The 13151-nt window shown below is 42.7% G+C and overlaps 1 protein-coding gene across 1 annotated transcript; it reads left to right on the top strand.

The window, feature by feature from the left end:
* The first annotated feature begins 8408 nt into the window (after positions 1–8408).
* On the top strand, positions 8409–10865 carry LOC123456667 (palmitoyltransferase ZDHHC5-like). The gene is given in 4 exon segments (XM_045140571.1): positions 8409–8864; positions 8866–10243; positions 10245–10465; positions 10467–10865. Coding segments are annotated over 4 exon segments (2127 nt in total). The 5' UTR covers positions 8409–8442; the 3' UTR covers positions 10573–10865.
* Positions 10866–13151: the final 2286 nt, after the last annotated feature.

The following is a 13151-nucleotide window of genomic DNA, read 5'->3' as shown; positions in this document are numbered from 1 at the left end:
TGTCTGCTGCTTTTCTATTCCTCTCTTACATTAGCTGTCATTCACAAATGATTTATTCTTGTCTGTGGTTTCACTCTTCATTCCAAAGGATTCCTTCAATTATTTTCTGTAGAGTTGGCTTGTTGGTCATGAATTCCTTTACACTTGTTTTATCATGGAAAGTTCTTCTTTCTCTTTTAATGATGACAGATGACAGTGCTGGCCAAAAGCTGAAGCTCCCTCCTACTTGCCCATGGGAATTTCATTGGCAAAGTTCTTATTCTGCTGGCTTTCAAGTTTTTACCCTTTCAACCACAGGCAGTAGATGATCCTGTCCCATTCATAATAAAGGCTACAACTGAAAAATTTTTTAGGGCAAGGCTAACACTAGCATAGAATATCTATTGTGAGAGAGTCTCAGTAACTTAGACCTTCAGTACCCCACTTGTTACAGTGATTCTTAAATTCAGTTGTGCTTTGAACTTACCTGAGAAACTTAAAAAAATGATCCATGCCTGGACCCTACCATGCAGGTTTTGATATGTTTAATGGAAGCTATAGCTTGGGTTTTCAATTTTTTTTCTCACTTCCACATGTAGTATGTGTGGTGTGTTATATGTGTGCTATGGTATATGCTTGTGTGTTTGCAGATGTGCAGTCCTCTTGACAATGAATGTGGTGGCCAGAGGGGAAGCAGTAGATCTTGTCCTCTGTATATTTCCTTGAGATGGATTCTCTCTGTAAACATGGAGCTGCAGTTTTTCTGAACCTTAGTGATTGACTGGTCTCACTCTCCATGGGTCTGAACGTACCCACATGTGTGGCCACACCCAGCTGGGCTTTGGATTTTAAAGCTTAACTGGGCTTACAATATTCAGTCAAAGTTGAGAAGTACTACTATAGGATCACTGTCTTATTGCAATTGGTTTTCAAGTTTAAACGGGCATCATAATCATCTGGTAGGACTAGGTGCTCAGCGCAGTAGGAAAGCAATTGCCTGGAGTTTGATCCCCAGTGCTAAAAATAAATAAATAAATAAAAGCCTGCTTAATATTCAGATTGCTGAGTGCTGCCACAGAGTTTCTAAGACAGTAAGTCTACAGGTGGAGCCTGGACATTTTGAGTAGAAAGATCTGGAACAAGGTGATACTGATACTACTGGGTTTACTTTACTGATCAGCTGAGAGAATTGCTGCAGACTCCTAGATCCTGCTGTGGCGACCCTGGAGAACTATCTCTGAAGGTGAGTCTTACCCCTACATTTTAAATAAAAAGTCACCTAACAGATCTGGATGCAGGTGATCTTGAGCAAAACCTTTATCCATAACTGAGATTGATACTAGAGTTTGGGTCCAGGGAGTGATAAAATTTCATAAAGATGCATGAGATCTTAGGCTCATGGACAACAGCTTTTGGGTCCATATTTGAGGTAGCATAGATATGTTAGAAAATGAACTCTGTCAAGGGTAAACATGAATTATGAGGTATGAGGTTTATTTTGAGGAGAGATAGGATCCAGGGAGAAGACTAGCTTAAAGATCCAAGCAAAAGAAGAGTTCTCCCCCTTCCTGCTGGAAAGAGGGGAGGGGAGATGAAGAGATTTCCCCCACATCACTGGGGAAGGCACACGCACAAACACACATACACACACACACACAGAAGGCAAAACATGAGAACCCAAGGCAAGACCCCCTTAACTTTTACACACAAACACACGCACACACACGGAGGTTCATAAAAAGCCAAGAGATTTGGCAGTAAAGGGCACAGAATTTAGTGACAGATAACTCATGCAGTAAAAAGGAAAACATAGAAAGCAAGCAGAAAAATACTGAGACAAAAGGAAATGGAGATCTTACCAACAGAGGTCAGGAAGCAATGACTAGGATAGTAAGAGCAGGTGAGGTAGTATCCATGTTTTCCTTTTTTTTTTTTTTTTTTTTTTTTTTTTTTTTGAGGTAGTGTCTTACTCTAGTCCAGGCTGACCTATGCAGTCTCAGGCTGACCTCGAGCTCATGGTGATTCTTCTACTTCTGCCTCCCAAGTGCTGGGATTAAAGGTGTGCTTCACCAGGCTCCTTGGGCTTTTTGTCCCTGGCTGAATGCCAACACAAAAAAAGAAGCTATCTTCCTCCTGTTCCTCCTTCAAGATGATCTTCGGAGACAGTATGTCATCTCTTCTTTTCCCCTTATTTCATTCCCATTCAAGCTGATTTCAAGCACTGTACAAACATTCTTAAGGGACATGTTGGGATGAGTAAACTATTCACATTTTGCCTTCTGAAGGTCAGATGGCTTTAGGTGACCGTGGGTGTGGGTGGAAGATGGAAGCAAAGCTACTCAAGGACATCGTTAGAGTGTGCCACTGGCAAGTGCAAAGGAAGAAGATTGTTTTGGTCCCCGTTGAGAAAGAAGGGAAGAGGGAAAGAAAGAAGGAAATGGCAAGCCTAAGCAGACCTTAAATAAAGAGGAAACCTAATAATCATACTTAGAAAAGGAGGCTGCAAAGTTGAAATTATGAAATGAGATGAAGAAATGAATTGTGGCTGGACATGCTAAGGAACACCTGTAGTTCCAGCACTTGGAGGCTGAGATAGGAAGGGGCTGAGTTGAAAGGTAGCAGGGCAGGGCAGGGCGGGGCGGGGCGGGGCGGGGCAGGGAAGGGAAAGGAAGAGAAGGGAAGGAAATGGAATCAATTGTTCTGCCTCTCTTGCTACCACTCTAGTTAATCAATCAAATCCAGAAACTGTGGCCAAACCCTGGGAGACTAGGAATCTTCATCTTCATCAGCTGAGGGCTTGAGTTTTTCTTCTAGAAATTTCAGTGGGATGAAGCCTCAGAGATAGAAATGAAGCAAAGTCATAAAAAAGAAAGATGTCTTTCTTTCATCTAAGAGGTTGAGCTGAGAATCACATCACATACAATATGTTTTCTAGTTTGAACCTTTTCCACCGGGTATTCTTTCCTGTGTAATTCATTCAATTGTTTGCTTTTCTGTTCAGTTTTATGTTCCAATATTAAACTTGAATTTAGATTATACTTTGGGAACGCAGCTTGATTTATCATTTGTAATCTAAGAAATTGACTAACATCTAGCTTAGAACTTAGTCAATATCCTCTACTTATTTGAAGTGGGAACAGCTAAAGATGACTGCTTCACAATGATTATTTTTTCATAAATCTTAAGCATTTTGACTCTGACTAGACAAATCAAGATTAAAAGTTTTTAAAACTGTCATGTTATTTTGAAAGAACTGAAAATTACCCAAAATGTGGTCTAAAATTTTATACCTGTCAACATTTTAAAAAAATTTACAACAGTTTAATTTTTTATATCCATTATGTCCTGTGCTACCACAAAAAATATCACCTATAAGACTCATTAGGTTCTTTGAAACATCGGGTGGGGACCGCCACCTGGTGACTGGATATTTATTAATACTTTTGTGGTCATTTCTGACATGTGAAGGGGGTTCTGACATTCCCTGGTGGGTTGCAGGTGCAGAAAGGAGGAAACAAAAATGTCTTTATCCAATATTGCATACACCACTTCTAGAGATCTGTAGACTTGAGACAGATAATTACAAGGAAAGGTAAGGAAATGTGTTGGAATAAAACTAAGCAACTTTTAATCTGCATTTCCCTGGTGGAATTCTATTCAGCAGTATGGAAAAATGAAATTTGCTAGAAAATGGATGGACCAGGAAAGACTTATGTTAACAGAAGTGACACAAGTGCAGAAGTAACAAAATCACATGTTGCCTCTGCTATGCAGATCTTAGCTTGTAATATCCATAAACATGTACTTATAGGGGACAAGTGTGGACAAAACCTATACACATAGAGACAAAACCAAAAGTAAACAGAAAGATAAGCTGGAAGTAGGGGGAGAGATGGGCAAAAGTTTGGGGGAACAAGGGAAGAGGGTAGAAGGGATAAGAACCAACAAAAAGAAATTGTACTTGAAAATGCCATTAAAAAGAAACCACAGGGCTGGAGAAGTGGCTTAGCAGTTAAGCGCTTGCCTGTGAAGCCTAAGGACCCCTGTTCAAGGCTCGATTCCCCAGGACCCACGTTAGCCAGATGCATAAGGGGGCGCACGCGTCTGGAGTTCGTTTGCAGTGGCTGGTGGCCCTGGTGTGCCCATTCTCTCTCTCTCTGCCTCTTTCTCTGTCTGTCGCTCTCAAATAAATAAATAAAAATAATTTAAAAAAAAGAAACCACAGAGAAACACCCCTTTCAAATGCACACAAACAAAGAAGAAACAACAAAACCCTAAACATTCTGTACAAAGAAATTGCCTTGCATGAGCCTTGGGCATCACACCTAGCAGATTGTTCATTCTCATTCTTTTCAGAGTATGACTGTGTATATGACATGATTGGCTGTCCAAGACCTTCACGTGTTATTTTCATCCTCTAATGATGACCTTTCATACCAGGAGGACTTTCTCCTACTACATAACTTTACCTTCAACACAAAGGAATTTGAGGCTCTCCAGCAAGCATTTCCTCAATTTCCTTCCCCTAGAAATCAAAATATATTTAACATTGCCAACTTCCTCAGGCTTTCACAAAACAAGAGCCAGCAAAAAATAAAATAAAATAAAAATAAATTCTTTTTTCCTATTCCTTGAGAACAGGCAGCCCTCTCCTTTCTAAATTGAAAGCCCATCCTTTTTTATTATTGAGAACTTCCATAATTATAGACAATAAACCATGATAACCCACCCTCGCTTTTCCCTTCACAAGTCCACCCTCCATCATATCCCTTCTCCCTTTCAAATGGTCTCTCACTTCTTTATTTTGATGTTATCTTTTCCTTTTATTATGAGTGTCTTGTGTAGGTAGTGCCAGGCATTGCGAGGTCATGGATATCCAGGCCATTTTGTGTCCTGAAACAGTGCATTGTGAGTGATCCTACCTTTCCTTTGGCTCTTACATTCTTTTTACCACCTCTTCTGCAACATACGGACCCTGACCTTGGAAGGTGTTAGAGAGATGCTTCAGTGATGAACACTCCTTTGTCACTTCTTCTCAGCATAATGGTGACTTTTGAGTCATTCCAGAAGTCACCACCATCTAAAAAGAGAAGCTTCTCTAAACAAAAGTGAGAGTAGCATTATTATATGTGTATGAACATTAAGAGAAGTGCTTACGAGGCAGTTTGGGGAGCATAATATATGCAATTAAACTTCAGCAGATGTTACACCCTTAGGGCTCATGATTTCCCCCATCATAGGTTTTCAGTATCAGGCATGTATTTTCTCTTGTGGAGAGGGCCTCCAGTCCAATTAGAGAGTGGTGAGTTTCCCCCATAATAGCCATGCCGTTATTGCATCCACTGGCTCATTTAGCCTAGCTGGCCAAACTTAAGGCTTTCAGTGTCCACTGTTGTTTATCTCCACTGGTGGCTTCTCTCTCTCCCATGGAGCTGCATGCAGCATAGCTTTTCTAACTTTCTGTCAGATGAAGGAGGATTTCAGCACAGCTCCAGCAAGATTTCTCAGTGACTTTGTAGCCTAAGCATGTGGAGTCCTCAGCAATAGGGACTTACTATCTATTCCTGGTGCGAAACCAAGAGCCTCAGCAATGGCTTGTAATGTTTTGGGGCCATCAGGGACCTCCCTGGCTAACAACTCACTGTAAGGTATCCCATCCCTGGCACTAAAAATTTTCTAGGAACAATCTGAGGCTTTGGGATGAGCCATTGTCCAAAAAAGCATGTTTCCATATGACTTATTTGTGCACTATTAGATTTTGATTAACCCTTCCTCACCCTTCCTGTACTACATCTCTTTCCCTGACCTTACACTTTTCCACCCCCAGTAATTGGTTATTCTACTTACATATAAACAATACCAACCCCTTAAGTCCTCTCCTCTCCTTCTTCCCTTAAAGCTGCTTTCTAGCTTACTCTGAAAGCCCATCTTTTTTTTTTTTTTTTTTGGTTTTTCGAGGTAGGGTCTCACTCTGGTCCAGGCTGACCTGGAATTAATTCTCTCATCTCAGGGTGGCCTTGAACTCATGACAATCCTCCTACCTCTGCCTCACAAGTGCTGGGATTAAAGGCGTGCGCCACCATGCCTGGCTTGAAAGCCCATCTTTAACTGATAACCAGGGCTCCTTTCCTCTCTCCACTTGAGAAACTGGCTCTATCTAGCTCACCACAGCTGTTTCATGATCACACTTTTCCAACTGTCTGGCTTTTCCTCCTCACCTGGACACACTTTTAAAAATCATCTTCCCTCCAATATGATGTATACATTAAAGAAGTTGAAATTTAAACACAAATATTAGTCAACAGATTGACTGAATAAAATGCTGTATATGAGAAAGCAAAAAAGCGATATGGTCCCATTTTCAATAGAAACAATGAAAATAAATAAATAAAATGCCTTGGAATAACATTAACCAAGGGTGTGAAAGACCTACACAATTAAGACATAAAAATACTCAAGAAAGAAACTGGAGGGGGGTACTTGAACAAATGGAAATATCTCCCATGCCCCTGGATAGGCAGAATTAGCATTGTAAAAATGGCAACCTTACCAAAGGCTATATACAGATTTAATACAATACTAATAAAAATCCCAACATTTTTCTTCACAGAGATAGAAAACATGGTCCCAGAATTCATATGGGATAGCAGAAGGCCTAGGATATTCAAGCATATCCTGAGCAAAAGAAACACCTCTGGAGGTATCACCATATCTGATCTAAAGCTATATTACAAAGGCATAGAAATAAAAATAACATGGTACTGGCATAAAAATGGGATTATAAACAGATGGAACAGAATCAAGGACCCAGATTTGGGTCAAGTAAGTACAGCTACTTGATATTTGACAAAAGCCCTAACATTGTAGGCTAGAAAAGAAATATCATCTTCAACAAATGGTGCTGGACAAACTGGATGATCATATGCAGGAAAATGAAACATGATCCACACATCTCACCATGCACAAAAATCAAGTCCAAATGGATCAAAGACCCCAATATAAGTCCGGAATCTCTGCTATTACTACTGGAAGAAAAAAACAAATAGGAAGAACTATCCATGACATAGGAATGGGCAAAGACTTCCAGAACAAAACCTCTGTAGGTCAAGGAACATAAACAATCACTTAACCATTGGGATCTCATGAAGCTGAAAAGTTTCTTTGGACAAACATACAATAAGCAGAGCCAATAGATTACCCACAGAACAGGAGAAAATTTTTGCGGGCTATACAACTGACAGAGGCCTAATTTCAAGAATCTACAGGGGGTGGGGGCTGTGGGTGAATGGAAGAGTGAGCGGAGGCATCTGCGGCGACGGGAGCCGCATGAATGAGAGGAAGGTGCCCCTGTGAGATGTCGCGCGTGCTGGAGCCAGGGAGCCAATGGGAGCTTAGGGAGGGCTTCAGACCCGGTGAAACACCATAACCTGGTTGAGCTCCGCATCCAGGAAGCCCAAGACTGAGGAAGAAGATCAGAGACTTTGACTCACCTGGAAACAGGGACATCTTTGGGATGTTCCTTTTATCCACAATGATCATTTAAACTATCAAGTGGAATTTATTCATCTTATTCTGCTTATTGGGAAGAACATGGCTTCAAGGATTTTACATTTTCCTTTAGTTTTGCATGAACTCTATAGGAAACGGAGCCCCTAAAGGGCTTGGGAATAACAAGAAGAGATTGAAAACGACAGTATTGCTGTCTGTTTTCTCTCTGCCTTCAAAGAAAAGGGTTAACAACTCAGTCCTGTAGTAGCCGTTGTCCAACTGTGGTCATCAAGAGAGAAATAAAAGTTAAACACCATTGTCATACTACCAGCTCTGGTTAAGTCAAGGTGTGAGTGTGGTGGCATTAAGAAGACTGCTGAAAAGGGACAAGGTCTAGTGAAAACAGCTTCTCTTTAAAGCCAGAAGGCGTCCCAAGTTTCTTCTTGGATAAAATTAGAAACTAGGGCACGCCACTTCTGGGTGCAGCTCATATTTTGTGGAAGTATGGTTGTTGTGGGGGTACTATTGAATCTCAGAGGAATTGTCCCTTTTCTGAGGTTTCTGCCCTACCCTGATACTGTCTCCTTAACTTCTGAAGACTTGTCTGTATCCATGAGCTATACCTTCATTTGTCTGACTTTCCATGTCTCCACCTGCAATTTGCATGTGTACAGCCTATTGTTTATCTCCAATTTTTAAACTATACAAGTTGCATTTCTTAATCTCCACTTCTACTTTTTTCTGGGGACGTAGTAATTCATCAGTAGAAATCACCTTTCCCCCTCCCATGTGCTTTCCTTCATTTGAGATCTTTTGACTCTCATTTTTATTTGGGAGGGGGAAGGGTGATAATTTGATATTTTCTGTTTTCCCCAGTTTCCTCCCTCTTTTTCCCTCTTCCCATTTTCTTGTCTGTTCTGCTGCTGTGTGGGCCTGGGCTATGTGGCAGGGCAGATATTCCATCAGAGCTCCAACATGCCCTCAGAGTCTGGAAAGAGATTCAAACCCAGCAAGTATGTACCGGTCTCAGCAGCTGCCATCTTCCTAGTGGGAGCTACAACACTCTTCTTTGCCTTCACGTGTCCAGGACTAAGCCTGTATGTGTCACCTGCAGTGCCCATCTACAATGCGGTTATGTTTCTCTTTGTGCTGGCCAACTTCAGCATGGTCACCTTCATTTTTCCTCGAGCTGAGGAGGATGAAGACAAAGAAGATGATTTCCGAGCTCCTCTTTACAAAACAGTAGAGATCAAAGGCATTCAGGTGCGCATGAAATGGTGTGCCACCTGCCGTTTCTATAGGCCTCCCAGATGTTCCCATTGCAGTGTCTGTGACAACTGTGTGGAGGAATTTGATCATCACTGCCCCTGGGTGAACAACTGTATTGGTCACCGGGACTCGTTATTTCTTCCTATTCCTCCTTTCCCTGACAGCCCATATCATGGGTGTGTTTGGCTTTGGCCTCCTCTATGTCCTCTACCCCATTGAGGAACTCTCAGGGGTCTGCACAGCTGTCACAATGGCAGTGATGTGTGTGGCTGGCTTATTCTTTATCCCTGTAGCTGGCCTCACAGGATTTCATGTGGTGCTGGTGGCTAGGGGACGCACAACCAATGAACAGGTTACGGGTAAATTCCTAGGAGGTGTAAACCCCTTCACCAATGGCTGCTGTAACAACGTCAGCCGTGTCCTTTGCAGTTTTCCAGCACCCAGGTATTTGGGGAGACCAAAGAAAGAGAAGACAATTGTAATCAGACCTCCTTTCCTTCGACCAGAAGTGTCAGAAGGGCAGATAACTGTGAAGATCATGGATAATGGCATCCAGGGAAAACTGAGGAGAACTAAGTCTAAAGGAAGCCTAGAGATAACAGAGAGCCAGTCTGCAGATGCAGAACCTCCGCCTCCTCCTAAGCCAGACCTGAGCCGTTACACCGGGCTGCGAACACACCTAAGCCTGGCTACTAATGAGGATAGTAGCCTTTTGGGGAAGGACAGCCCCCCGACACCGACCATGTACAAGTATCGGCCAGGTTACAGTAGCAGCAGCACATCAGCCGCCATGCCTCATTCTTCATGCGCTAAGTTGAGTCGTGGGGACAGCTTGAAGGAGCCAACCTCAATTGCAGAAAGCTGCCGCCATCCCAGCTACCGCTCAGAGCCAAGCTTGGAGCCAGAGAGCTTCCGATCTCTCACCTTTGGCAAAAGTTTTCTTTTTGATCCACTATCCAGTGGCTCACGCTCTTCCAGTCTCAAGTCAGCCCAGGGCACAGGCTTGGAGCTGGGCCAGTTTCAGTCTATTCGTTCAGAGGGCACCACTTCCACCTCCTATAAGAGCCTGGCCAATCAGACACGCAATGGAAGCCTGTCATATGACAGTCTACTTACTACTTCAGACAGCCCTGATTTCGAGTCAGTGCAGGCAGGGCCTGAGCCAGATCCACCTTTAGGATATACTTCTCCCTTCCTCTCAGCCCGGCTGGCCCAGCAACCAGAAGCTGAGCGGCACCCACGTTTGGTGCCAACCGGTCCAACACACCGGGAGCTCTCACCAGTCCGTTACAACAATCTGTCACGCCATATTGTGGCCTCCCTTCAGGAACGATTGAAGCTGCTACGACAGTCACCCCCACTTGCGGGCCATGAGGAAGAACCAGGCTTGGGGGACTCGGGCATTCAGTCAACTCCAGGCTCAGGCCATGCCCCTCATACTAGTTCCTCCGCAGATGATTCGAAGAGATCGCCCTTGGGCAAGACTCCACTGGGACGCCCAGCTGTTTGTTCCCCGTTTTGGCAAACCAGATGGGCTAAGGGGCCGGGGACTAGGGTCACCGGAACCAGGCCCAACTGCCCCATATCTGAGCCAATCAATGTCTTACAGCAACCAAAAAGCCCCACCTGGTGTCTCTGAGAGAGAGGAAGTTGCATTGCAGCCATTATTGACACCCAAAGATGAAATACAGCTCAAGACCACCTACAGCAAATCCATCGGGCAGCCCAAGAATAGGCTCAGCCTCCGCTGGCCAGCCACCACGTAGTAGTCCCACAAGGGGAGGAGTCAAGAAGGTGTCAGGGGTGGGTGGTACCACTTATGAGATTTCCATGTGAGCCTTCAATGTCTTTCCTCCCCCATGCCTCTGCACCTACACCAAAGGGCCCCAGATGGCCACCTTCCTTCCCTCAAGGGGCTGCCCTACCATGCATGGACATTTTCTAAACCACTGATTCCAAGAGAATGAGGAGTGTTTTATAAAATGCCACAGGGCTGGGGAGTTGGAGAATTGGGGCCCTGAGACTGGGGTAGCAACCCCCTTTGACCTTTTAAGACCTTCCCTGAATCCCTGGACCAGACTCAGCGGACACTTGTGCAATTGCTCGCCCTGGAGGGAACCAGATCATTTTTAAACTAGAAATATTTTTTTTTTATTATTGTTACAGAATCTATTTTTTTCCTCTTCTGCGTTACAAGGTGTGTGTGTACATATATATATATATATATATATATATATATATATATATATTATAAATATCAAAGAAATTATATATCTATCCTGGGATGGGAAAATGAGGGAGAGATACATATGTACATGTATATATACATATATGTATATGTGTATATATATATATATATATATATATGGAGGGAGATTTTATTTTTCCCCTTCCCTCAGGCCAGCAGGAAAAGAGACTTTGAAGCCTTCCTTTTTCCCATGGCTCACTCTCTTGTCCCAGTTACCAACTAAGGAAATAGCACCCCCTGTTGGTGCTATGTAATTAGGAAAGAAACCTGGGGAGAGGTGAGTCTGTGGTCTTGGTCAGATAAGGGGAGGCTCATTGGCATCTAATTTCCCAGGAAAAAGAAGTCACAGCTGTATGACATTGGTGGTGGTGGTGGATCAGGAGCAAAGCTTGGCCTAGCTTAAACTGTTGGGCAGTCCCTATTCTTGTAAAGGGGATTACAGTGACCCCTTACAACACTTCCTATATAGCTTTTAGCTATATTAAAATCCAAGGCCAGGAGAGAATCCAAAATGCAATATTCATCATATGCCAAAAATGGGATAGAGAGTAGGAGTGGCAGGCCTTTGTCCCTCCAATATTCCCTTGGGGGGGTTACCCCTTAGCCCACCTCGGTATGGTGCTGGGTAGAGGGAGTACATGGGTTCTAACCTCTAAATAGGGAAGACCCCAGCCTCTAGATAGAGGTCCTATTATTTTTTATTCTGACTAGCCATTTTAAACCAACAAGGAATAAAAAGAAATCCTGATCTAAAAAAAAAAGAATCTACAAAGAACGCAAAAACTTAAACAATAAAACAACCCACTCACAAAATGGAGCAAAGAACTGAACAGGGTGTTCTCAGAGGAAGAAATACAAATGGCAAACACTCACTTAAGAAAACATTCATCATCCCTAATCATCAGGGAAGTGCAAATTAAAACAACTGAAATTCTACCTTACCCAAGTAAGGATAGTAAACATTAAAAAAAAAAAAAAATTGAGAAAACCAGTGCTGGCTAGGTTGTGGAGAAATAGGAACTCTCATTCACTGTTGGTAGTAATGTAAGATGGTAAGAATGTAAGATGGAAAGCAATATGGAGACTCCTAAAAAGGCTGACTATAGTGTTACTAACAAACCTAGTTATTCACTTACTGGGCAATTACCCTAAAAGCTCCATGCCTCAGTTCAGAGATATTTGCTCAATTCAAAATAGCTAAGAGATGGAATCAATCCACATGTCCATCATTAGATGAATGGATAACCAGTAAAGAAAAATGACAATGAAATTTGAAGAAAAATGGTCGAACTTGGAAGAAATCATTTTCAGCAAACTCACCCAATCACAGAATGATAATCATCACGTGGTCTCACTCATCTATGGTTCCTGACCTGAATCTGCCTGAGATACTGACATACCTAATAACATCTCAAGGTCTGGACAATAGCGAGGGTGGGGGAACAACAAAACTGGACCCAAATGACAATGGTACCATAAAATTCTACATCCTAAAAGACAGACTAACTTGTTGAACCTTCATCAGGTCTTTAGAGACAACACCTAAGACACAGGGCCCTGGAGAGGGTATGATGAAGACTAATTTGAATTATCACCTGTTACTCTCTCTCTCTCCCTCTTCTCTTTCTTCTCTTTCTCTTTTATATTACCTACCTTTTTCTTCCTTCTTTTCTTTGAAACTAGCCTGTATCTCCCAGTACCAGCACGTGGTTAACATCCACAATGAGCTGCTGATCAGAGAGACCTACAAGGTTTCCATAAAGAAGACAGATTTCTGTCAGAGTACTTGATGACTCACCAAAGGTTAGTGGTAAGACCCTATGGCTGAAGACAGCATATGCTGTTGGTATTGAATATGGAGTAATCTGGCTGGAATTTGGAAGGGAATCTGCTCCCAAACAGTTAGCTCATCTAGTGCCAGAAGGTGCTACATGAGTGACTGGAAGAAAATGACCAACATCTGTCCAAGCAACTCATGATCTAAGCTACTCAGCAGCAAACAACCTGACATAATTCTCACACAAGAGCAATAGTGGCACACAGCCATAGTGGGGAACCAACTGCTCTCAATTTAGCTAATGGATCTGCTCAGTGGAATGGAACCCATAGCTGGAGCTGGGAAACAAGTCAGAACCAAAATATCCAAAATGAGCCTGCTCTCCATTAT

This window comes from Jaculus jaculus, chromosome X (genome assembly GCF_020740685.1).
Source record: "Jaculus jaculus isolate mJacJac1 chromosome X, mJacJac1.mat.Y.cur, whole genome shotgun sequence".
In the NCBI taxonomy this organism is placed as follows: domain Eukaryota; kingdom Metazoa; phylum Chordata; class Mammalia; order Rodentia; family Dipodidae; genus Jaculus; species Jaculus jaculus.
Note: the sequence above shows the minus strand (reverse complement) of the source record. Positions and strands in the feature narration are given on the sequence as shown.